At 49.5% G+C, this 23,777-nt stretch overlaps 8 protein-coding genes across 8 annotated transcripts; 5 read left to right on the top strand and 3 right to left on the bottom strand.

The window, feature by feature from the left end:
- Positions 1-288: 288 nt before the first annotated feature.
- On the top strand, positions 289-2,422 carry FTJAE_6677 (RING finger (TRIAD); the record flags this gene model as incomplete). Its single annotated transcript, XM_037353313.1, has 3 exons — positions 289-656; positions 780-1,970; positions 2,065-2,422. The coding sequence occupies 3 exons, from the start codon at positions 289-291 to the stop codon at positions 2,420-2,422; spliced, it is 1,917 nt and encodes a 638-aa protein (XP_037206220.1).
- A 610-nt stretch (positions 2,423-3,032) lies between these two features.
- Positions 3,033-3,489, bottom strand: FTJAE_6676 (Sister chromatid cohesion DCC1; the record flags this gene model as incomplete). The annotated part of the gene is made up of 2 exons (XM_037353312.1): positions 3,033-3,312; positions 3,374-3,489. 2 exons carry the CDS (start codon positions 3,487-3,489, stop codon positions 3,033-3,035), a joined length of 396 nt encoding a protein of 131 aa, XP_037206219.1.
- A 748-nt stretch (positions 3,490-4,237) lies between these two features.
- FTJAE_6675 (flavin-containing protein) lies at positions 4,238-5,713 on the top strand (the record flags this gene model as incomplete). Its single annotated transcript, XM_037353311.1, has 2 exons — positions 4,238-4,907; positions 4,959-5,713. 2 exons carry the CDS (start codon positions 4,238-4,240, stop codon positions 5,711-5,713), a joined length of 1,425 nt encoding a protein of 474 aa, XP_037206218.1.
- A 1,184-nt stretch (positions 5,714-6,897) lies between these two features.
- FTJAE_6674 (Rho guanyl nucleotide exchange factor) lies at positions 6,898-11,443 on the top strand (the record flags this gene model as incomplete). The annotated part of the gene is made up of 3 exons (XM_037353310.1): positions 6,898-9,139; positions 9,189-10,238; positions 10,296-11,443. 3 exons carry the CDS (start codon positions 6,898-6,900, stop codon positions 11,441-11,443), a joined length of 4,440 nt encoding a protein of 1,479 aa, XP_037206217.1.
- Positions 11,444-11,755: 312 nt separating this feature from the next.
- On the bottom strand, positions 11,756-12,514 carry FTJAE_6673 (mitotic spindle assembly checkpoint MAD2; the record flags this gene model as incomplete). Its single annotated transcript, XM_037353309.1, has 2 exons — positions 11,756-11,926; positions 11,975-12,514. The coding sequence occupies 2 exons, from the start codon at positions 12,512-12,514 to the stop codon at positions 11,756-11,758; spliced, it is 711 nt and encodes a 236-aa protein (XP_037206216.1).
- A 525-nt stretch (positions 12,515-13,039) lies between these two features.
- On the top strand, positions 13,040-14,282 carry FTJAE_6672 (uncharacterized protein; the record flags this gene model as incomplete). Its single annotated transcript, XM_037353308.1, has 3 exons — positions 13,040-13,223; positions 13,271-13,582; positions 13,636-14,282. 3 exons carry the CDS (start codon positions 13,040-13,042, stop codon positions 14,280-14,282), a joined length of 1,143 nt encoding a protein of 380 aa, XP_037206215.1.
- A 652-nt stretch (positions 14,283-14,934) lies between these two features.
- FTJAE_6671 (importin9) lies at positions 14,935-18,229 on the bottom strand (the record flags this gene model as incomplete). The annotated part of the gene is made up of 3 exons (XM_037353307.1): positions 14,935-15,562; positions 15,614-16,185; positions 16,232-18,229. The coding sequence occupies 3 exons, from the start codon at positions 18,227-18,229 to the stop codon at positions 14,935-14,937; spliced, it is 3,198 nt and encodes a 1,065-aa protein (XP_037206214.1).
- Positions 18,230-21,580: 3,351 nt separating this feature from the next.
- Positions 21,581-23,383, top strand: FTJAE_6670 (NCS1 family nucleobase:cation symporter-1; the record flags this gene model as incomplete). Its single annotated transcript, XM_037353306.1, has 3 exons — positions 21,581-21,664; positions 21,757-22,066; positions 22,119-23,383. 3 exons carry the CDS (start codon positions 21,581-21,583, stop codon positions 23,381-23,383), a joined length of 1,659 nt encoding a protein of 552 aa, XP_037206213.1.
- Positions 23,384-23,777: the final 394 nt, after the last annotated feature.

The raw sequence follows: 23,777 nt of genomic DNA, 5'->3' as shown, positions 1-23,777 counted from the left end.
ACTACCTATCACCACATCTTACCTTCATTACATATGCTTTGGCCTACCGGAGAATTCAATTGTGAAGGGCGGCTGCTCAAGCAGTGTCAGCTGGCGGCAACACATTATCCACAAGCTCTCGGGATGGAAGTGATACAGATCGATCCACCTCCAGATCATAAACAAAAAACTCAGGGCTCTTCGATACTATGAACTCTTGTCTTTTTCTCATTTCTAACCGTTGTCATCAAGTCTAGGCCTCAACTTTTGAGCATAAGCAAGAAGTCAAAGAACTTGACCATCACGAGGATGGAGGATCCCGAAAGCGAGACAGAAGAATCATCTCCGCCTCTACAAGACACTTGCATACAAGAGGTAACTGCCTTATTTCCTGATATCTGCCTTGAGTATGTCAAGACGATTGCTGGGCCTCTCTCATTCGTCCCCCATGATGTGATCAATCATCTCCTCGACCTCCAAGAGTCTGGTCAAGTATATCAAAAGGCTCAGCGACCAAAACAGGCCATCGGCAAGAGGAAGCGCACTTCCGAGGGACAAGATGACGAAGACGAAGACGAAGCCGGGAAACTACAGAACAGACTCTCCGAAGCAAAGCGCAAATACAGTAATCTCGAACCACAAGTCATTGCCCCCAAGAGTTCCCAAATGTCCACTATGTAAGTCTATCTCCCCGCCGACCGCAGATATTCCGTTATCAGGTGTGTGGCTTTTGGTGTTAGAGCTTCCTACCAGCAAGAGCGAGATTAGGGCTGAGGGCTGTCCAGTTAACCTTTACACAGGAAGCAAATGATCGCAGGGGAATTCCCACTGGTGCCAGTCAAGGTCATTCAACAAACCCTCTCTGAAAACGGAAATCGTCTTTTCCCTACATTCAATATCATCAGTACTGCCATCAATGAGGCAAGCGATCATCGCCCGTTGCCTTGGAAATTGAAGAAGACGCCCTCAGTGCCTGTACCGCGATACAAAAAAGAGCGGATCGAGGCGTCCATACAAACCTGCCCTCACGACTGGGAGAAGGAATTGATGAAGGAACTCGAGGCTGCTCGATTGCTCCAGTCTGACGTAGCTGAAAAGCGTCAAGCAGAAGCATTGGCCGAGGAGGCCGAAAGGATGAACCTTGAGGAGGCCGATGCAAGAGGAGAAGTGACTGAGTGCGGTTGTTGCTTTGCCGATACACCATGGAACAGACTCGTCTATTGTAAAGGCGATGATCGTCACGCTTTCTGTATCAACTGCGCCCGCCGACACGCAGAGACACAAATTGGCCTTTCAAAGTACGAACTTGAATGCATGTCCATGATTGGGTGTACGGCTGGGTTCTCTCATAGCGAGCGCCAGAAGTTTTTGAATAAGAAACTGACTGCGGCAATCGATCGAATTGAACAAGAGGCCAATCTGCGCATGGCCAAACTGCCCGACCTCGCCAACTGCCCCTTTTGCCATTATGCAGAGGTTTACCCGCCAGTCGACGTCGACAGGGAATTCCGGTGCCGAAACGACGAGTGCCAAATCACGAGTTGCCGGCTTTGTAAATACAAAACACACATACCGAATACCTGCCGGGAGGCGGCCATCGAGCGAGGTGTCGACCTGCGTCGGGAGGTAGAAGAGGCTATGTCGAAAGCACTCATCCGTAAATGCAACAAGTGCAGTACCCCCTTTATCAAAGAAGAAGGCTGCAACAAGATGACTTGCACCCGCAAAGGTTGTGGTAACGTTCAGTGCTACGTCTGCTCCAAGTCTTGTGACTACAATCATTTCAACGATGAGAGTCGAGGTGGCAAGCAAGGCAACTGCCCCTTGTTCGAGAGTTCTGAAGAGCGCCACGAAAACGAAGTCAATGCTGCTGAAAAGGCAGCTAAGCAGAAGCTCTTGGAGGAGAATCCAGAGCTTGCAGCAGCGCCCGAACTCCTGAATTTCCATATGTCTGAAAGGGTTAAGACTGACGATATGAAGCGGAGAAGCAGGTTCGGACACAGAAATAGGAATAGAGTCAATTTCGTACCTGTTCCGCCGATGCCGCCAGTTGGAGGGCAAAGGGCATTTCTCGATCTTCCGCAGCTGGAGCTGCCACCTCAAGCTCAACTACAAGCTCAACTACAAGCTCAACAAGCTCAAATGCAAGCTCAAATGCGAGCTCAACTGCAAGCGCAACCTCAAGCACAACCTCAAGCACAACCACAAGCTCAGGCTCAACCACAACCACAACCGCAAGCTCAACCGCAAGCTCAACCGCAAGCTCAACCGCAAGCTCAACCGCAAGCTCAACCGCAAGCTCAACCGCAAGCTCAACCGCAAGCTCAACCTCAAGCTCAACCACAGCCGCACCATCACCATCACCATCGCCATCAGATGCGACCAGAACTGCAGGCACTGGCACACGGCGCAAACCATCTTCGTCAAGAAAATCATCTGCTGAGGGAAGCCCGTGGGCAGGCACATAGAGGAATCCGATATCACCTTAAGAATGCATTTGATCGCCTTGGTAATAGATTAGCACCGCCTGCGCCAGTACCGCAAGCAAACCAAATGGCGGGAATACCGATCCAAGCACAACAACCCCAACCCCAACCCCAGGTCGGACTGTTCCCAGTGGCACCAGGAGACCTGGGTCAAGCGATCCCAGGGCTACCGTTGAACCTTCAAGGCGCGGTAAATTTCAATCATTTTCATCCGTTTAGGATGGATTATTTTGACCATATGGGTAACTGGCGTGGCCCAGGGTAGCGAGCGACCTTGATGAGCGAAAGGCTTTGGTTGAGAGGACAGGTCACGGAGAGGTGCCTACGTGGAAACTTGACGACACGTACTCTGTACTCTCTGGCAAGTGGTGCAAGAAGCGTAAAGGCCAGGGAAATGGGAGAAAGGTTATGGATCCAGGAGGGCATTACATGTATTTTGTGGGATAGTCTCATTGACTTCATGAACTGCGAGACTGGGGTATTCGTATTCGTCATGTCATTAGACGGCGTTAATTTCTTTCAACAAGCAATCAGAGTGTGTCATAATTTTCATATACAGCCAGTGCACTACCTGTTTCTACCGAATCGTTCATGCCACTTCCCTTTGCCGCCACCAAGTCCTTTCGCAGCACCAGAAGACACATCAGGAACAGTATCTAGCTCGACAGTTTCCTTGATGGTCGAAATAATAGAGATGCCCTGCTCAACGGGTCCATCTGATGATGATGTAGGCAGAGGCGTAGGTGAGAGGAGCATGAGAGCATTTGAAGTGTTCTTTTGACGAAGAGCATATGTCTTTGTAGGCGTTTTGATAACAGCCGATGAATCAGAGGACTCCATGGTCAATCTGACTAATATCAGTATAGTACTTGTGAGGGGTGCGAGGTGTGAAAGAAAGATTGACTTACACGGGTGCATCTTCGGATTCTAGAAGAGATAATAGGTCGGGAGGGAGTTCGATGAGACGATAGCTTGTTGAGGAGGGGTTGTATTGGACTGTGATACCGCCTGACTGGCTTGACATTGTGATGATGGTTTGTTTCTGGTGGTTGTGGAGGTTGAAAGGGAGAGTGTTTGGTGTAGGAGAGAGAGGAGGGACGTATCATGACGCGCTAAAAGTGAAGTGGGCATTGCATTTGGGTCCACGTGAAGATCTCCCGTTGGAGTTTGGAGCTGAGAGGAAATGAGTTATACTGATGGACAGACAATCTTGATAGAAATGATTGGCATATCGATAAATAATTGATTTTATGACGACTCAGAATAATTATGAGTCAGGATATAGCAGATTGCCAGGTACAGACATGGCTTACATACCTTGCCTACATATTGAAGGATAATCTGTGAGAGCATCTTAGCTGAGCTGTCTATCATGACAGACGAAAGACGGAATTGAGCGCTATTTGAGAGGATTTCTACGAATCAAAATATATAATTGATCATGAATCTAATTAGGAATACATATTGCAAAAGCGCAGGTCCATCGCTTCAAGCAAAAGATAAAGAAGCTTAAAATGCCTTTGCTGACCTCTTCCCCTCATCATGGTCGATCAATGAGCAAATCTCACCCACAAACAGTACGACAATGAGTAAGATGCTCAGACCCAACTTACAAGGAATGCGTATAACTGCCAATCTGTTTCAGTCATTGGATGTCAGATTATAGCCTCAAGAAGGATTTAGCCACCCTTGCTGTGTAGTGAGCGTTTATATAAATATGTCAAGAGTAGCAGCTTTGTCTTTTCCTCCCTGCTCTTCTCCTCATCTTAAAAATGACCATTACTAATTCACACAAGCCTGAGAAAGTCGACGTTGTTGTCGTCGGCGCGGGCCTTTCTGGTCTCCGCGCAGCTGTCGATGTCTATGAAGCTGGCCATTCTGTTATCGTTCTCGAAGCCGGTGACAGAGTTGGCGGCAAGACTCTGAGCGTCGATGCCTCTCACTTGGGGGGTAAAGTCGATCTCGGCGCCGCTTGGCTCAATGATACGAACCAAAGCGAGATTTACAAGCTTGCGAAAGAGTTTGGATTTGACCTGATCGAGCAGCGAGCCACTGGGGACAATCTGCATCAGGATGTAAATGGCGGCGTTACCAAGATAAAACATGGTTCTGGAATGCCTGTGCCGCCAGATGCAGCTGATATTGTTCAGAAACTCCTTGAGAAGCTGAACAAGTGGGTTGACGAAATCTACCCAGAGAACCCTTCAGCTCATCCCGAAGCCGAGATGCTGGACTCTATGACGTTCAATGAGCTCAGCGTAAAGTTTCTGGGTCCTGAACTCGGTCCTGCTGTTGCTGATTCGGCCACGAGTCCTCTCTTGGGTGTTGGGCCAGATGAAGTCAGCGCCTTGTTCATGGTCGATTACATCCGCAGTGGTACGGGCTTGGATAACATGGCTTCTGACAAGAAGGATGGAGGGCAGTATTTGCGCAACAGACAAGGTCAGTACCTCAAGTCTACCATGGAGTGAGCCTTTGGCTGACAAGAAACAGGCAACCAGACCTTTTCGGTCCGTCTAGCAGCGAAGCTCCCAGAGGCGGCTGTGAGACTTCGCAGCCCCGTCAAGACAATCAAACAAGGCTCTGACGGTGTCTTGATCGAAACAGCCAACCCAAAGCAGAACTTGCGAGCCGAAAGGGTCATTGTCTCAGTTCCCACGTGTCTATACCCTTCTATCAATTTCGAGCCGCCGCTACCAGAGAGTAAAAAGACACTAGGCGAGAGCACGGCACTAGGCTGTACGTCTAAAGCCATCTTTGTCTTTGACAAGCCATGGTGGCGCGACGCTGGTTTCAGCGGCATCATAGAATGCGAGACAGGTCCAATTCACTTCTCACGAGATACATGCTCACCAGAAGATCGACAGTACAGCATCACCTGCTTTGTCGTGGGTGACAGAGGCAGAGACTGGTCCAAATGGTCATATACAGAGAAACGAAGAATCGTACATGAGCAGTTCAACGGAGTCTTCAGTGGTGTCGGTGTAAAGGCACCTGAACCTGTCAATATCATCTTGCAGGAGTGGATCAAGCAGCCCTGGATCTGGGGTTGTCCGTCACCGGTGATGATGCCGGGAACATTGACGAGTGATAGTGGGAAGGCATTGCGTGAGGTGGTTGGGAGACTGCATTTTGTAGGTACTGAGACTTCGTTGGTCTGGAAGGGGTATATGGACGGTGCGGTGAGGAGTGGGATACGGGGAGCCGAAGAGGTTATTCGGGCTTTTAAGGGAGAGTCAGCAGAATAGCCACCTCCATCCAGCCTGCACCCAAAGATTAGCTGTTTCTTGTTTCAGAAGCAGAACCAGACATGGCATTCTATATTCGTTTATTATAATTCATTTATAGTGAACTCATATTCCTTGGCAATCATATATAGGGTCTTATCTGTCGTCGGAGATAGCTGAACGCGTCAGACGCAGTCTATGGAGACTCTATATCGGCGGGGTCCTCTCTCTGTCTGTCTAAGTTTAGCGGTCAATGCCTTGGAATTTAGCAAGGGAGCTCCCGCTGATCCCCCCCAGGGCATGGTCAGCATTGAATTTGTGTTTGACCGCTGTTGTCGAGATTAGGTTTTTTGTTGTCCAGGCCACCGAGTTTATTTGGGACACAACATGTAAGAACAGTAAAAGACTACTAACTTGGGCACTTGTTAGTGTCATGCTGGCTGCAGCTGTGAACAACAACAACAACAACAACAACAATAATCTGATTCAGAGTAGCAATTGTTTGTTGTTCCTTATCACGTGTTGTTGTTGATCAACTGTTGGTTGAATGCTACCCGCATCAAAAGTGAATCTGTGTGACGCACGATCGTATCGTATCGTGCCCGCTGTAGGTAGGGACCTGTCCTGTAAAATTTAGTGGGTTCGGGCCCAGCGCAGTTGGTGTGCTAACCTTACCTAGTAACTTGTTAGTGTGTTTACTTTCGAAACCGATGGGGCCCACTTGTTCGCTAGGTTGTGTTCCCGCTCCCGATTCTGGCCTGGGCCTTTGTTGACTCCCGACTACGGCCAAAGCTCAAACCTCCAAAACCAAACCCTCGTCTTTGTCTCTGCTTAAGTTGTCTTGCCTTGCCTTGTCACATTTTCTAATCCTAGCCAATTTTTTAATTTTTTCTCTCAACGAACCCCCCCCCCCCCCAACGGAATCTAGATCGACTTTGCCCGCATGCGCGAATCTCTGTGTCCGTGACGAGGGAGGAGGCGACTCGTTCATATCCAAAGGTCTCTCTCCTCTCTGTACTTTAGTTAGGCTAGAGTCTATCTTGGGCTGGGCCATTGATTCATCGCTTCTCGTCGAATCGCTCTCCTTCTGCGGCCCAACTTGGAGACCACCGCCCGTCAAGTCAAGTCAGATCAGGTCAATATCGACGTCAACACACACATCGAGTCCCTTCTTGACCAACGGATTTTAATCCTGACTCTGCGCCATGGTTCGCGTTACCGAGGAGTTGGCGCTGTCGTCTGACAATGTCACTCTATACCACGCCGCAGATCCGTTGCTAGGCCATCTTCCTCTGCTACTCTTCCATGGGCCCTCGACTACAGCAAACTACACCCTCAACAGTTCTCGAGTCCAAGTCCACGTCTTCACCCCCGCCGGCTTCCAGAGCTTCCCTCGAATCACAATCTCGCCCAATTCTCCATTTTACGGCGTCGTCCACCATCTACCCCGCGAGTTTCAGGGTGATGAGGTCTACCGCGCTCTCGCCTTCGCCCTCTTCAAGTACTTCACAGAGCTGCCCGACGGCGTAAAAACATACCTCAAGAACCTGTACCCTACGCGAGGTCGACGTCCAGGCAGTGCACCTACTCTGTTCAGCGAGCAACATGCTGCCGAGATTGTTAAGGACATGGTCCAGAGCGACCACACAGCCGACATCATCGAGACATTACAAGATGCTCTGCAGACACAACATATCAGCAATGTCGACCTCGACTTTGTTCTCCCGCCAGGCGCTATCGTGCCCCTCCAAGCCGCCGACCTCGAGGACGTGCCCGACGACGAAGACGATATCCTCGATCCAACTTTGCGCCAGTATGGAGGGTACACACCGCTGATAAAACTATTCGGAGAGCCAGTCTTCCTGCCGACCAGTCGCTTACGACGAGCGCCCTCCAAGCCGACCGCCTTAAATCGAAGCAAGTCGTTTCTAAAAGATCAAAAGGTCGAATTGCGCATGAAGCTGACAGAATTGGTGGAGACCGAGGAGCGGTATGTGGGTAAAGTGAGGGAGCTGGTGAAGCACGTCGCAGCCGATTTTCGAGAGAGCGCTCAAGCGCGAGCTCCCGGTAGTCTGAGCCCTTCCGAGGAAGAGTTGGAGAAGCTATTCCCCAGTTCTGCAGATGGCATCCTTGAGGTCAACTCTGCCTTTATGGAGGAGATGCGGAGGATCATAGACGACACCGAGGAAGAAGCTTTGAAAGACATGGAAACACCGACGATGGGTTTCATGGGATCCAAACTGGGCAGAACAAGAGACCCAAGTGGTGCCCTACAGATCGCCAGATTATTCCTGGAGTGGTTTCCAAAGTTCACAGAGTGCTATCAGGATTATATCAAAGCCAGCCAACATTTCCCCACGTTACTCAACTCTTTTCTCGACCAGCAATCGAGTTTCAAACAGAGGGTGGCTCAGGCTGGCGAGCAGACGATACGCTCTATTCTTATTGAGCCCGTCCAGAGACTTCCACGCTATAGCTTACTTATAGATCAGATCGTTGGCTGTATTCCTATGACACATCCCGCCTTACAGCCCATGTTGAAGGCGCGAGATATCATTACAAATATCTGCTCGATGGACGATCCCTTACCCGACAAGCCTCACGTCGCCAATAGACTTCGAAATATGGTTGAAGCCTGGCCTTTGAATCTTGAACCACAAGGACGTCTCATTGCAGCCGCCGACTTCACTGAGTTGGCACCACCTTTCCAGCCATTGCTCAACCAGTCGGATAGATCTGGCATCTTCCTACTCTTTTCAGATTGTGTGGTTATCCTCAAGAAGATGAGCGGGAATATGACAGGGCGAGAGCTTCTGCGTGAGATCGAGAAACCCTCAGCAGCCGGTCTACTTATTTCTATGACCAACGCAGCAGGAGGTCCAGCGGCATATGAATTCGTGTTCACAGGATGGCATGACGTGGCTGACGTGCGATTTACTGAGGCGGTAGATGGCACATTATTCTGGATGACTTCGACGTCAGAAATGAGGGGAGCTCATCCAGGCGAGCACCGCATCAGCAAGGCCGTGACATCACGATGTTTCCTTTTACAAGAGATGTATGAAGCCAGAGCTTCCAAGTGGGGAGAGGATGTGGTCAAAGCGAGAGTCGAAGCTCGATTCTCGGAGAAAGAGCGAGAAGACCCAACCTGGACTCTACGATCAGCACGAATGCCAGATAGTAATCTGGGACTTCACGCTGCCATCTTCCAGGAGGGCGCCGACCAACTCATCGAGGGCCGCAAGGAGCCTGCCCCGATTCGAGTGGTTGTCGATCATGACAGGGGCACTAAAGGAGCGCCTGTAGGCCACTACGGCGTCGAGATTGTCGTGAATGTGGCCACGAACGACATGAAGAAGGTATCGATGCTCACAGTTGGGCTGAATGGGAGGCAGTTCCAGGACGAAGTTGCTCTGGAAGACTTCCTCCCCACGATGTCGAGACGAGGTGAGAAGCAGCCCGATAATCCCTAGAGCCCTAAGCTAACCAGCAACAGTTATTCAACTATTAAGCACACAACATAGTATCTCAAATATGCAGTTGACGGCACCACTCGTTTCATATTACTCCAAGACACTACATGGTCTCTTACTCAACACAAGAGCAGAAAAGACCAAATCGTTCTTGGCTTCATCTCCTGTCAAGCTTCTCTCTAGTTTCTGGGGAGGCAGCTCAGTTCACATCTCCGATACAGCAAGTCTAGGCTCAAAACACAAGCAGGTGCCTTCAATACACCGAAACAACAGCCAAGCATCTGTCGTCAGCTCAATAAGGGGAGGCAAGGACAGTGTTACTCAAGAGGAAACAAGGACCGAAAACCCATTAGTGCGCCTAGAGCAGACGTTTACTGGATATGTTGCTGCTCTCCAGTCTCGCAAGGGTCTTATTATTGGTCGGACATTGCTTCAACGTTCTGTGGTTGATGAGCTGTCTGTGAACGAACTATATAACAGACTGATTGAGAGCCCGTTTGACGTCGATGCCGCCGCCGATCTAGGCACCGAGGTCATATTTGTGGCTTTCGAAAAGTTCCTGCGCATTGCTTGGACTGATCAGATCGGCCCTGTCATGTCAATGCATTCCCTTGATACTCTCCAGGCGCGGGTGAATAAGAGAGTGCCCGGAGACTTTGCGGACTTTGTCAACTTTTTGTTTGGAGACATGGCACCACAGAATCGTCGCGCGTTCACTGCCCTCATCAAGCTTTTGGCCAATCTGCTGGACGGGTGTGGCAACGATGGTGACAGGGGAGCGTTAACACTTGCTTTTGCAGAGCTGCTTGTCTACGATGGAACAGCTCCTAATTATATCAATCTTCTCGATCGTCTGGTGGAGGACTGCGATCGAATCTTCGAAGAACCTGGTTTAAATCACAGTTTCAATCTCGATAACTCGACATATGAGTCGATCAACTCGGCGATCCGTGGCAAGGGGTACACTCCCTCATTGGCCTCGAACACTTCATCGCTGCGCCGCAAATTTGGGTTCGACAATCTGTTACGGCAAAATAGCAGAGACGAGAGACCTTCAGTATGGCGACAACTCAGTAAGCACAGAAATCCCGCCACAGGCGAGGTAAACAGCTTATCTAAAGCATCATTAGGCCGCTCGAGGTCTATCGATGACAACACACTGCCCAAAAAGCTGTCGAGACGCCCAGGTTCCAAGGATCGTCCGCCCATAGCAGGGGCGTTTGACGAAATGCAAAGACCTGGCAGCTCCCATAGACTATTGGAGACAATTGGTGAGCCGGAGACGGAGAAGCCACTCCCACGATCGCCTAGGAGGAAGCGGCGTAGTTCATTATCAGACCTCAAGAGTCTCATGGCAGCGACTACACTCGATGACGACGCTGAATCACCGCAACCACTTCAAGACGCAAAAGAAACATCGGAAAAGGTCAACGCGAGCCCCAAGGCGACATCTCCGTCTAGAATACCTGTTAGTCCCGGTGTGGCGACGTTGAGAGGTTCCAAGCAGAAGGAGAACGTTCCAGATCCGTTCCAGCAAATTACGTCGCCGAATACTTTGGCGCCCAGTCCCATGGAACTTTCGGAAGAGCCAACACGACGCACGTCACCAGCCAAAGGCCACAGGCACTCAAGGACCCTGTCATCAACTAATATCCCGACACTGCGCCCCTACCGCTCAGCGCCCCCAGGATCTGAATCACCGCCCCGTCCAAGCTCAAGTCCAACCAGGCGAGGAACGCAGAGACTCCGCTTACAGTCACCGCAAAAGCTTCGAGAGCGGCTCAACACTGAGAAGCAGGCTGTCGACGAGGTGGACGCTTCTCTCAGATCTGAGCTATCCAAAATCGGTGAGGAAATGGCACGTGTCAACAATACACGACCTCCGGGCTCCCAGTCTGTCGATATGAGACGAGTCAGTGCTGCTGTTCGGGAGTTGGAAGACCGCATTCCGACTGCTATCCAGGAACTGCAAGACAAGCAAAATGCGATCCAGCGCGATATGGAAACCACGGTCAAGGCAGCCGAGGCCAAGGTGCGAGCGATTGACCAGCTATACAAGGAGGCAGTGGCAGAGAACGAGTTACTATATGAGAAGTTCAACGGAGAGCTTGGCAAGATAGTCAAGGCTCTCAAGGGCAAAGGCAAGGACGAAAAGGAAGAGCTCATGATGAGACTCCGCGACCAAAGCGACGAGACAGCGCGGATGAAGAAGGAGAACGCGCGACTGAAGCGCGAGATGGTGAGTCTCCGCGCGGCGCTGAAGGGGACGACGGAGTAGGCGCTGCTGTCCTCTGGGAGGCTGGCAGGGAGGCTGTTTGGGCGTTTGAAAATGATTTTGATGGTAATGAGTCAAGGTATTTGTCATGTTTCCACGGCCGGGCTGTACATAACGCGGCGGGTTCTGGGCTTTGTCGGAATAGGGGGTAGGATCAGGGTCGCATGGCACGGACTGGTACAGGTCTGGAAATGGGTGACCGGGATAATCAATAATGGATTGATGTCATGTTTATACAATATGAATTAGAGGTTATGAAGAGTCATGATGACGATAATCTATCTGTTCAAGAGCTGGGTATCATGTATGTGAATTTTATGAGGTTATGAGTTCGCTTTGTTCGATCCAGCAATTGAAGAATAAAGGACCGGCTTGGACAGACCGAATTGCTGTTGTACTTTGGCCACCAAGCGAGGAGCCTTGCTTTAATGAGGTGTCGTTTGGTGGTTGAAGATTTGGCTGAGATGGTATCCAATGTTGAGGATGCTAGATCGGTCAGTCGAAGTCGATCTTATTACTGATAGATATACTTACACCTATGGGTGCATTTGCGTCATCACGGAGCTCAACGGCAACAGTAAAAGTGCTCCCTTGAGGTAAATCAGGCATCATCTCAGCCTTTTGTGCTATTCTCGTCAGGGCACCTCTCAGCGCCTCATTGACATCGGTCCAGTTCACCACACCATCATCATCATCATCACCCTCTACCAACGCAGGATTGTAAGTCGCCTCTTCTCTATCACCCCACCCAGCAGGAAACAGATCGACATCAAAGACCCATCTCTCCAGCACATCAAAGGTCTTTGCAGCGTGCATCGCAATAGCTATACGACGGACAGTTCCTTTGCGTAGCTGTGCTGCTACTGAAGCTACTGCGTCGTTTATCCATGTGCAGAGGCCGGGATGACGAGATTGATGGACGGGGAGGTTCAGGGCTCGAGCCGTTAGAAAGGTTGTCTTGGGGTAGAGAGCGCGATGGTAGAGGAGAGTGTGGAGGGTTAGTGTTAGGAAGGTTGCGAACGATGAGAGGAGATGGGATGCGTGAGAGGCGGGGATTAAAGGGCCCGTTTCCATTGTGAGGTGAGGGTCATAAAGAAGAGAAGTGGTGATGGTACGGATAGAAATTCGTGGTTTGGAAGAGGGTACTTGATGGGACGCGTTGAGTGGAACGCGATATCACGTGGGTGTCGTCATGAGAACGTCTCCCAAAGGTACTGAATGCTCAGTGAGGTAGGTGATTACAACATGAGGTCACTCAATGTTACACGTTTCAAACCTGAGATTATTAATCTCTAATGCCTAATTAATGCCTTATCTAGGAAACCAATTCTACACCAATAGTATTCCTGGCTTTTGACATTTGAATCATTGACACTGCCCCGCGATACCCAAAAGTACAGGATCCACATATAGGGCTGAAGAGGCAACTATTTCATGACGCCGCTTCCCAAACTTCCTCGACGTTGACTCTCCATCTTCTCCACTATCTGGTATCTATCTTTAGCGACCTACCTTCTATAACTACTCACTACCTACATCTAACAAGACTCCACTCTTCAACTACATCATCCAAAGAAATCAGAATCATCGCCCTTCATCATGTCAGAACCTCTCAGTGTTGCCGCCATTCTAAATGGCATGGCAGATGCTCTACCAACGCATCCCCCCAATGACGATTCATCTGACCTCGCTTCATCGTACGAAGTCATCGCTCTCCTCATCCACTCATATCTCGCTGCTCTAGGCTTCAAGCTGCTAGGCTTTGAGGAGGACAAGAACATACGTAAGTTTACCATCCATCAACATCATTACTTAGCTCACATGAAACAGCCGAATGCGAATCACTCGCCCCTCGTCTACCGCCACAATGGAACTCGGGCTTCGGTTCTTATAGTTTTGTCTATAAGCACAAGCAGTCGGCCATGACCTTCAGCATCCGTATTGACCGCATGGGTAAAAAGGTAGAGGTTCGAGGAGTAGCTGTTGGAGATGACAACATCCGTCGGTTTGAGAGGTCGATCAGCGACGTTGTGGATTCTAAGAAACTCCCTCTTCGCATCACTATCAAGGACGGCCAGGAAGATCGAAGTGATCTTCCCGAGAAGCTCCGCGGTGTCTTTGCCTCTGAGCAAGCTATTGCTGGTATGTACTTACGCTTCCCTTTGATAGGTAGCACACACTAATCCACTGGTCAGATATCTTACATGACCTCAAGGTCAACATCGTTCAGAAGCTCATCCCAAAACTCCAAAGCGAAGGCTATGTCGAGACGGCTGAAGCCGAAGCTAATGCACGCTCCGAGCGTCGTGCTCAAGAAGCTCAGAACCCAGACCGTCCGTTCCGTGGCGATCCTGTACCGCACCCACACCCGCTTCAACCCCCAGTGAATCCACTCCCTGAGATGCCTCGTCCACGGCCTGCACCAGTGGGCGACTTTCCTCCTCCCGGCTTCGAGGATGAGTACGAGATGAACCGGCCTCCACGAGGCGGACTTCAAATGCCAGGAAGATCACCCTACAACATTGGTCACGATGACTTGAATCCTCCTGGTCTCGGTCCGCACGATCCTCTTCGTGGTTCGTTCATTGGCGGAGGACTACCTCGTGCTGGTGGTGGCTCAGGGATGCATCCTACTTTCGATGATCCTTTATTCGGGGGGCAAGGAGGTGACGGTTCCGCTGGTTTCGATCCTCAAGCACCCCCAGGAGCCCGATGGGATCCCACCGGCCCTGGTGGCAACCCGAGATTCCCTGGTCCTGGCACCGGAAGGGGAAACAATCCCTTTGGTGGAGGTTACGGTGGCGGATTTGGAGGAGGAGGCTTTGGCGGAGATATCATCTAGACAGGAGAGAAGCAATACTATTGACTGCATACGCTTGCTTTGGCAGAATGATTAATGATCAATTTCCTTCTACTCAACTACTTCATATTTTGATTTTTTTCACTGTGATGTGTTTCATCTCATTAATCCATACCTACCTTGATATGGTGTGCCAAAATTGTACTTGAGCAAAAGTATCCTAAACGTATGCCATGTTATCGAAGGTATGTACCTAACTGACGCTCAGTTGCCTAAGCTTATACTAAGTATCAATCCTAAACTTATGCTAAGTTAATCTAATTTATATCAAGTCGCATAAGCTTAGGTATACTAAATTGTTAAACTTCTATCAAGCTTCCTTAAGTTATCTCAAGTTACCTAAGTCTTTTCTTCACTTATGATCAATGTCCAAAGGTTTCCTTTCTTTTCTTTGTCCATTTTTCTCTAATTCTATCTGCAATTCATGTCGGGTCATTAATACGATACCTAGGCTTTCTGATATACATTAATCCTGCTTCAGTGGCCCATTCTCCTCCTTTATGCGTCTATTCAGATCTTCAATAGCCGCGATTGTTTCCTGCATTCTGAGAGCACTCTTCCTCTCAAACTTTCGAGAGGAGCGCTCCTTCTTCCTCAACATCCAAGACTCGTCGTAAGCGTATGCAATTCCAGTCTATTGTCCTGCTGAGCTAGCGGCGACCTCATTGAGCTTCGACTTCTCTTCTTCTGTAAGCATGTTGTACCACTCCTGGAAATTAGCAATGTTCTCGCGGCCACATCGGATGAAAAAGTCGGTCAGATACGCTTGAGTCTCATCATCTCGCTGCCGCTGGCCACCTGACTCCATGAACGACATCAGGTCAGCTTTCGTGGTGCCTAGGCTGAGGTCAAGAGTATCGTCTTCATCCTCCCAGCCCTCCTCGTCGTTCTCGTCGTCAAAGCTAGCAGAGGCCACGGCAGCAGAGGCGGCGTTCGCAGCAGCCCGTTGCCCAGATGCTGATAGGAGCTCCTCGATGAGGACCTTGATGATCTTGAGGGAAGCAGGGACGATCATGTATTGGTCTGGGTCTGATTGTTGGTTGGTTTTATTAGCTTGCTGACTTTCAGCGTATAGGGCGTAGATCGAGTCTAGGGTGGAGGTGGTAGTTGAAAAGTCGTGGATGGTTGGATACATACTCTGCTTTGCGCGTGAGCGTGTCTTAATAAGCCCATCATCATTGTTGACGATCAGGTCGCCCTTGACTTGTGTCTGGGCCAGTCGAGGATCATTTAGAGAGTAGAGCTTCGAGAGAGCAATGACGCTAGTGATTCAGTTAGCAGATGGAGTCATCCGATGCAGTTGGATTTCATACTTTTGTCGGATTTCATCGTATCCAGCAAAGTTGACAGAGTTTTCTAGCCACTTGGCCATGACAACCTGCAGACCACTTTCGCCGTTGATCTGCACCTGGCTGAGGAACTCAACGACATCTTGAGCGCCAGAGAGGGTAAGTCGGGCGAAGACAAGAATAAGAGACTGTATGAAAGCTGCAGCTTGAGCAGTAGCAAGTCGGTTAGCAACAGCTTGCAGAAGCTGAGGTAAGAAAGGACCAAGGCGCTCCTGGCCAGCCTTCTCGACGAGCTCGGCCGCCAAACCGCCAACCTCGGAGGCTGAGTTGTCCTCAATAGAAGGGCCCAGAAGTCGGTCGATGATGTGCAAGCAGACCTCCAGACCAGAACGACCGTTGGCATCTTGCCAAGCAAGAACTTGCTGATGATCATGCTGAAGCATATACTTGACAACTTCAGATCCAGGTCGGAGGACCTCTCCCTCGGTAGACTCCATAAGGAGACGGTTTAGCTTAGGGAAAGTAGCTGCGACAAAACCTGCAGGGAGAGGCTCAGGTCCGTGCTCGGCCAAGACGGCCAGCAGCTCGGTGGCAACCTAGTTATTGTCAGTGAAGCACGGAAACTGGTTCATTGAAACTTACAGTGACCAGAGGGTTGTCCTCAGTGAGGTTGGCGACGTCAAAGGCGCCGGTAAGCGTAGGCAGAATCTTTGCACAGAGAGCAGTGTAAGATTCAGGGTCAGAGAGATCTTCAACGATATCGTCAAATGCCTCGGAAACCAGCATAGTGACTTGGAAGTTGCTTGCGCCTAGCTTGGCTAGCGTGAAAAGCAGATCAACCGACTTAACATCGTTAGACAGGGCGATGCGTTTGTCGAGAGTAATGGCAGCGCGGAGGGATTCAGCAAGCGTAACGAGAAGTTCGTCTGCATCTTCCATATCACTAGGGTCCTTGTTGTTCATGTAGTTTTGAATGGCGTTGATAATAGGGACCTGTCTGTCGGCCGACACCTGGCCAGCGTTAATCAGCCCCTCGACAGCCTTGACACAGGCGACCTGCACAACCTCAGACTCCTCTTGAGTGATGGAAGTGATAATTCGGTCCAACAGCTCAACCGGGGTCTGGAAAGAACGGCAAAGCATACCAGCAACGAGATAACCTCTGGCGCGGAGAAGAGGCTCTCCGCGCCGGTTAATGGCGTAGTCAACCAGGGAAAGATAGGCGCGGGCCACTGCTTCGGGGATTTCCTTGTGCATGTCTTGGAAGTCACTGACCAGCATGACAAAAAGATAGAGCGCTGCCTCTTGGCTTCGCCAGTCGGAAACCTCGCCGCCAAATAGGGATTGTGTTTGACCAAACAGACCGTCGATCGTCTTCTGGTTGAACCACTCACCCATCTTGATTAACAGGTCCCCTGCAGCAGTTCGGGCGGTATAGTTGGCAGTCACGGAGGTCTCCTCAGCAAGATACAGGGAGCAGTCGATATCCCACAAGTCCTCTTCTTCCCGAGTCACTCGCGAATAACCAATAAGCATGTTCATAATCTCCTTCATCCAGGGAACTTCTGAAGCTGAGGCATGAGCATTGAGGTGACCGTCCAGCTCGGCTTGCACAGGAGGGGCTCTAAAACATTGATTAAGAAAGTCCAATTCCTCGAGAATGAGAAAGTCCAAGGTATATGGGAGGTTGTCCGAGTCCTCAAGGCGTCCTTGAGCATCGGCTTTGATATAGAGCTGCTCGTGCGGTCCCTGCAGAGTAGAGAGCTCTTTCCAGACTGCACTGAAGAAGATGGTACTTTGGGGAAGGAGCAGATTAGGGAAGACGCGTCGAATTCGGAGGAGTGTCTTGACAACCTGAAGTTTGAGCGCAATAATATGGCTCCAAGAGTCAGGCTGAGATCCGCTCTCTAGGTTAGTCTCTGGAAGAGGGCTCTGTAGAACGGTAATGAAGAAGGGGTTCCATTGTTGAAGAAGACCGTCCGCAAAAGCGCGAACCTCCTTAGCGTGGTCCTCCTTGATCATATTGAGGAGATCGAAGCATCCTCGAAAGATGGAAATAGCGAGCGCTCGGTGCATGGGCTTTCGGTTTTCATTGAGGGCGACTTCAGCAAGGGCCTTGGCGATATCTTGGGCCATTGAAAAGAACTGGTCCTCGCTCAAACTCTCTTCGATTATGTCATTGAGTAATCGCAGGGCACCGTGAAGCTGTGAATCGGTGCCGGCCGGGACGACGGAGATAACTGTGGGAAGGAGGTTTGGCCATTGCTCCGGGAAGTCGTGCACAGCGATTTTACCAACAGCGTAACTGGCTGAGATCTTGACTTTCCGATCGTCCTCCGGGCTCAACACAAGGTCGAGCAAGACCTGCTTGAGCTGGCCTCTCGCCTCATCAGAGATAGGAATTACAGGTCCATCATCAGGCTCGTCGTTGCTCCAGTTGTTCTCGATAAAAAGCCGCAGGTTGCTCAGCGCGGCCTGACGGATGTTGGTATCAATCGAGGAGTGGGCGGCGATATTGGCGAGAGACAGGGGAAAGGCGGGATTCGTTCGGGCGCGCTTCAACTCGAGTTCGGCCTGTACTCTGGGACCCTGTTCAGACAGCTGAGTGCTGGAAAGAAGCTGTACCAACTGGTCCTCCATGATTGTATATCAAGGACTTTGGTAAATACTACCTAAAGAGGTTTGGATGAAATGGGTAAAGAAAAAAAAAGCTGAGGTTGGCGGGGAGAAAAGAAGCGGAATTGACGACGATGGTGGGGGAGAAACAAAGTGTGGGTCTAGAGCTTGAGGCAGAAAGAGCCCAGCTCGTGCTTCTCGGAAGGAAGTACCTATTATTAAATTCATAGCCATCGGTTTACTTCAAGCATTCTCGGCGCCATCTTCTTTCTGTACCTAAACTAAGTTTATATCTAACAGATTACCTACCTTACCTACCTCACTTGTGATACAGGAATGAATTCTCGCAACTCTTCGGCACTCTCATGTCAATACTACTCAAATCGCGGGGCAGAAGCTATTGGTCCGTCCATTCACGTGTATGGACCCTGTCATGTCTGAACTGTAGCCTTGGCTGCTGGATCAAGGCACTAGCAGAGTCTCGGGATATCGGCAGTCGTCATTGTTGAAGGGCAGCGAGCTACCTTAGCTCTATAGTCTAAATAGGTAGATATCAATTCCTCATATGTATAACTTCTCTTTGATGTAGGGTATCCTGTTTGCTGGGATATAGTGCCCCTGAAGCTTGCTCCTGTTGTGGATGGTGACGCAGCATAAGTCGAGTCCAATCATAGTCTATATTTTCTACGATCTTATGAAGATACTCATAATCTGAAGAATCCACTAGCGACCTTCACGATGTCCTTTAGGATACGAATGCCCGGAATGTTATACCAAAATCCAATTGTGCTTAAGAAGACTTACCCTATAGCAGGAGCTCCATAATAAAGATTGTCGGTTTTTAAGTATTTATCATAAGATCTAGACACTCCTGATAGCATAGTGGCTGGCCTAGATTTCGACAACCAGGCTTTAAAATATTTACAGTTGTCTATGAGTTATATTACTGGAAATGTCTGATCAACGTTACACTACGGACACTGGGCCTATACACTTGACAGATCTCGAGATGCTTTGTGCAAGTTCTATGTTGGTCTCTTCTATAATTGCAAAACAGCCAAACTTGGCCAATAAAACATATCATTTTCTGGTGTTTATTTCCATTATTTGAGAGGGAAAAAGAAACCCCATCAGATCGTATGAGTTGAGTTCGTTTACTCTGCCCCATCAAATGAGCGAGTTTACAAAGTTTGCGGGCCGATGACCAGACCTGTACAAGTAACTAATGCCGGTTTCGTTCTCTCTGATGTGATTCCGAGGCGCTGACGGAGTTGAAGTCGCGTCTGTGATTTCCATCAAGTAATACTTTGCATATCAGACGCATTGACTGTCAATGTTCCTTGACACAAGAATGCCGATCCAAAACCGAAGAAATGCAACCACTGGCTTACTTTTTGGAGAAGGCAGCTCCTGAGGAGTTGAATCATACTACATATGCATGGGCCGAAGACTTATTCAAGTTAGTCTTATTGCTCCTTTGCCTCGGTGTTACTTGGGTTCTAGAGGTACCGGCATGACTCTGCCATCGATTCGGCCATAATATACCAAAATAGATCAACCATACCATACAGGAGAACTGAAAGCAGTCTCAAAGTACATAATTTCACTTGCAAGGTGGCGTGTTATCTGTGACGAGGTCGTTATGAATCTAACCATGCGAAGTGGAAACGGCGAACTTTCGGGGCAATATGAAGTTGGAAAGGGACATCGCGAGATGCTGCCAGAAACGGGAACAAGGGTTCTTATGCCGATATCAACCAGATGGAGGACCAGCACGTCGAACTCCAGATTAAGAGGGGTTGGACAGAGAGGGAGAGAGAGAGAGAGAGATCAGGCGAGAGTTTCGGTTGAAACCCGAAATGACCTAAGCTGTTGACAACAAGATCGCATTTCAGTGACTACTACATTGATGAAGTTCAAGATAGTCCTGATAGGGCAGATAACTGCAGGCCTGGGCAATTTTACTATAAAAGAGATGGTTGACTCGATGAGATCGAGTAACAGAATTGTTCTGCAGTTCCGGACTAACTCGGTTTGGGAAAGGCGGTACGGCACCCGTATCTTAGACGCATCTTTGCGGTGATAAGGAAACCGAGTTGACCAATGATATTTCTTCGTTTATATCCGCCGCCTGGGGTAAACTACCTACCCTCTGATGGGTTGGCTCCTGCTCACATGGTGCTGATAGCGGCGGCGGCCCTGGCCTGCAGTTGCATTTTTCTGCAGAGCATCTTCTTAAGGTAGGCCCAGAATTTCAAGAGGAGTACGTACCGTCCGTCTGCACTGCAAACCTCTGTTTCCACGGTTTGTTTTCTTTCTCTCTCGCAACAAACCAACATTCAAGGTCAACCTTAGTACCCCGTACATCTCTCCTACATAAACCGATAACGGAATCCTCCCAACGTGTAGCTACATACGTCAACATTATCCGGAAACCACATTCAACAACCACTCATACAAGTGTTGCTCCATGGATTTAGGGTCTTCTGTGGGGGCACCCACTAAAACACGACTTGGCTTCTCGGGCCCCATTTTCGTATCCATGTCACTCGAATCATCTCTCCACATCGTTCTATTCTATGCCGAATAACATACGTACCATTGTACTTTGATCATATTCGAATGGATACCTATGAACGCTTCGATTTTGTCGTTGCGTGATGGTCTAACCATGCAGATCCTTCTGCTTTTCGAGGTCTGGACATCTGGATCTACAAACCGTCACAAATTGCTCGTGTGCTCCATGAAACAACAAGCAACTACCGACCGGAGATGCAAAGTCCTCTCGGTGCCAGCACGGGGAAGAATAACCTTTCTCAGCTTGACCTTCTACGGCAAAAGTGGCCGCCGGCGAGGGTCCTTGCGTGGTATGTTCCTTGTCGGCTAGTTATCTGCAACGGCTGGGTCTGGGGATGACGATCAGACTGATAGTGGGAGTGGCTGCTGAGCGCTGATAACCTCGAGCCAAGATGGGGTCGATCTAGTTCCTCTTGTCAACGCAACCTTAACGCAACCAACGCGGCATGTCCGTCTCAAACCACAAAATATAAATACTGCCTGCCACCCACTACATACGACGAGACCTTCCAAGACAAGAAGACGGTGGAGAAGTTCCAATTGGTCCCCTCTCATCCTTCGGCAAGACTACCATCTCACGTTCTTCCATCATTTCTTGTGTCGTTGGATTTAACCCCAGTCTGCCAGCCCTACTTGGTGCCACCTACACGTCATAAGCACCTCGGACAAGGTCTACCTATCACAATACAGAAAGTCTATCTTGCTTTTTGAGTTTCTTCTAGATCAAGCATTCGAGGCCTTTTTGATACTCGTTCCTGGCTTACACTTCCACCTTTCACCTCGTCATACACCTCAGCCATGGAGACCAGATCACGATTTAAGGTCTGGGCTGACAAACTCGCCGTTGAGTCTGAACCTGGCTTGACCAAGACCCAGCTTATGGTATGAAGCCCTCGCAAGCTTTAGCTTTTCATCATTGGAGTGCATTATGCAGTGCGATGAATGAGACCGAGTTGTACTGAACTTTTATGCAGCTTACGAACCATGATCTCAAACCTGTCGAGTCGGAGCGCCGACAATGGGGCCCATGGAACTTTGTTGGTTTCTGGATCGCCGATTCTTTCAACATCAACACTTGGATGATTTCATCATCCATGATTGTCAATGGTCTGTCATGGTGGCAAGCCTGGCTCTGTGTCTGGATCGGATACAGTATCACTGGTATCTTTGTCGCAATCAATGCTCGTTTCGGTGCTATGTATCACATTGGTTTCCCTGTTGCCAACAGAACCTCCTTCGGTATCTGGGGTAGCTTGTGGCCTGTACTGAACCGTGCTGCTATGGGTATGCTCTATCCTTCCAAACACAATCAGGATTCATTACTAACGCATGACAGCCTGTGTATGGTACGGAGTGCAGGCTTACATTGGTGGTGACTGTATCTATCTCATGATCCGCGCCATCTGGAAGTCATGGGCCAATGTTCCCAACACTTTCAGCGACGACTCGGGCACCGATACCGCACACTTCGCTTCCTTCTTCATCTTTTGGCTTGTATCGCTTCCAGCACTCTGGTTCCCTGTCCACAAGGTCCGACATCTCTTCACTGTTAAGGCATACGTTGTTCCCGTGGCTGGAATTACCTTCTTAGCCTGGACCATCTCGCGCGCAGGTGGTATTGGCCCCATTGTAAAGGCTGGTAACAAGGTCCACGGCAGCGACTTGGCCTGGGAAATGGTCAAGGGCATCATGTCTTCTATCTCCAACTTTGCGACACTCATTGTCAATGCCAGTGACTTTTCTCGATTTGCGCAGAAGCCCAAAGACGCCCTCTGGCCCCAGATGATCACGATCCCCTTCGGTTTCGCCATCACTTCATTTATCGGCATCATGGTCTCTTCAGCTTCTTCCGTCCTGTACGAGGAGGCCATCTGGAACCCCCTTGATCTTCTGGATAGATTTATTGACGATGGAAGCTCGGCCGAGCGCTTTGGTGTCTTCTTCCTTGCTACATCCTTTGCCCTAGCTCAGCTTGGAACGAACATCTCAGCGAATAGTGTTTCAGCTGGCACTGATTTGACTGCTCTTCTTCCTCGCTGGCTCAATATTCGTCGTGGAAGCTACTTTTGCGCCATCGTTGGCCTGTGTATCTGTCCCTGGCAGCTTCTCAAGGACAGCAACCAGTTTACGACCTACCTTTCAGCCTACAGCGTGTTCCTGAGCTCAATTGCTGGTGTTATGGTTTCCGATTACTACATCGTGCGTAAGGGTTACGTTGATACGAAGGAACTCTACGATGCTCGCAAAGAAGGACCGTACTACTTCACAGGTGGTTTCAACTGGCGTGGCTACGTTGCTTACATCGCCGGAATTGTCATCAACGTAGTTGGTTTCGCCGATGCCGTTGGTGCCAAGAACGTTCCACAGGGCGCGATCTATATCTATCAGCTCAACTACTTCTGTGGTTTCATCGTCGCATCGACGATGTACTGGGCCCTATGCAAGATCTCACCAGTGCCAGCAACTAGCGATCGATGGATGGAGGTTGGTGATGAGATCGATGATATCCGAGTCGCTTATAACTCGAGAACTCCATCATATGACGAAGAGATTGCAAGGAGCGAAGCACCAAAGGCAGCAGACGAGACGAAACATTTTTGATTTGGGCATATAAAATTGTGGGTTTATTTATGGGGATAGATTTATTATACCGATTGTTGATTCCGAGATATTTGAAACATAGCAGCACCAGCTATGTGACGAATGAATATATGGTTTCGAGCTAATTGGCTTTCCTACCCTCTGGATTTACTAAAATGGTTTTGTTATAGCATACTGAACTCCGCAGGGACTGCCAGGCCAGAGTCTTCTACCTGGTTCAATAACTTAAAGACTACTCCGTACTATGCGGAGTTCAGTGGACTTAAGCACCTATGAGTATTCCCCGATCCTGTTCGCCGGGGAGCTTCTTAGACTTCACTCTAGAGCTCGTTACACAAGCCCCGTTGGCTCAGTGGTAAAGCGTATCACTAGTAATGATAAGATCACTGGTTCG

The sequence above is a fragment of the Fusarium tjaetaba genome, assembly GCF_013396195.1.
Source record: "Fusarium tjaetaba strain NRRL 66243 chromosome Unknown NRRL66243_c0000130, whole genome shotgun sequence".
Classification (NCBI taxonomy): Eukaryota; Fungi; Ascomycota; class Sordariomycetes; order Hypocreales; family Nectriaceae; genus Fusarium; species Fusarium tjaetaba.
The sequence above is the reverse complement of the archived record's forward strand: the minus strand, read 5'-3'. Positions and strand labels throughout refer to the sequence as shown.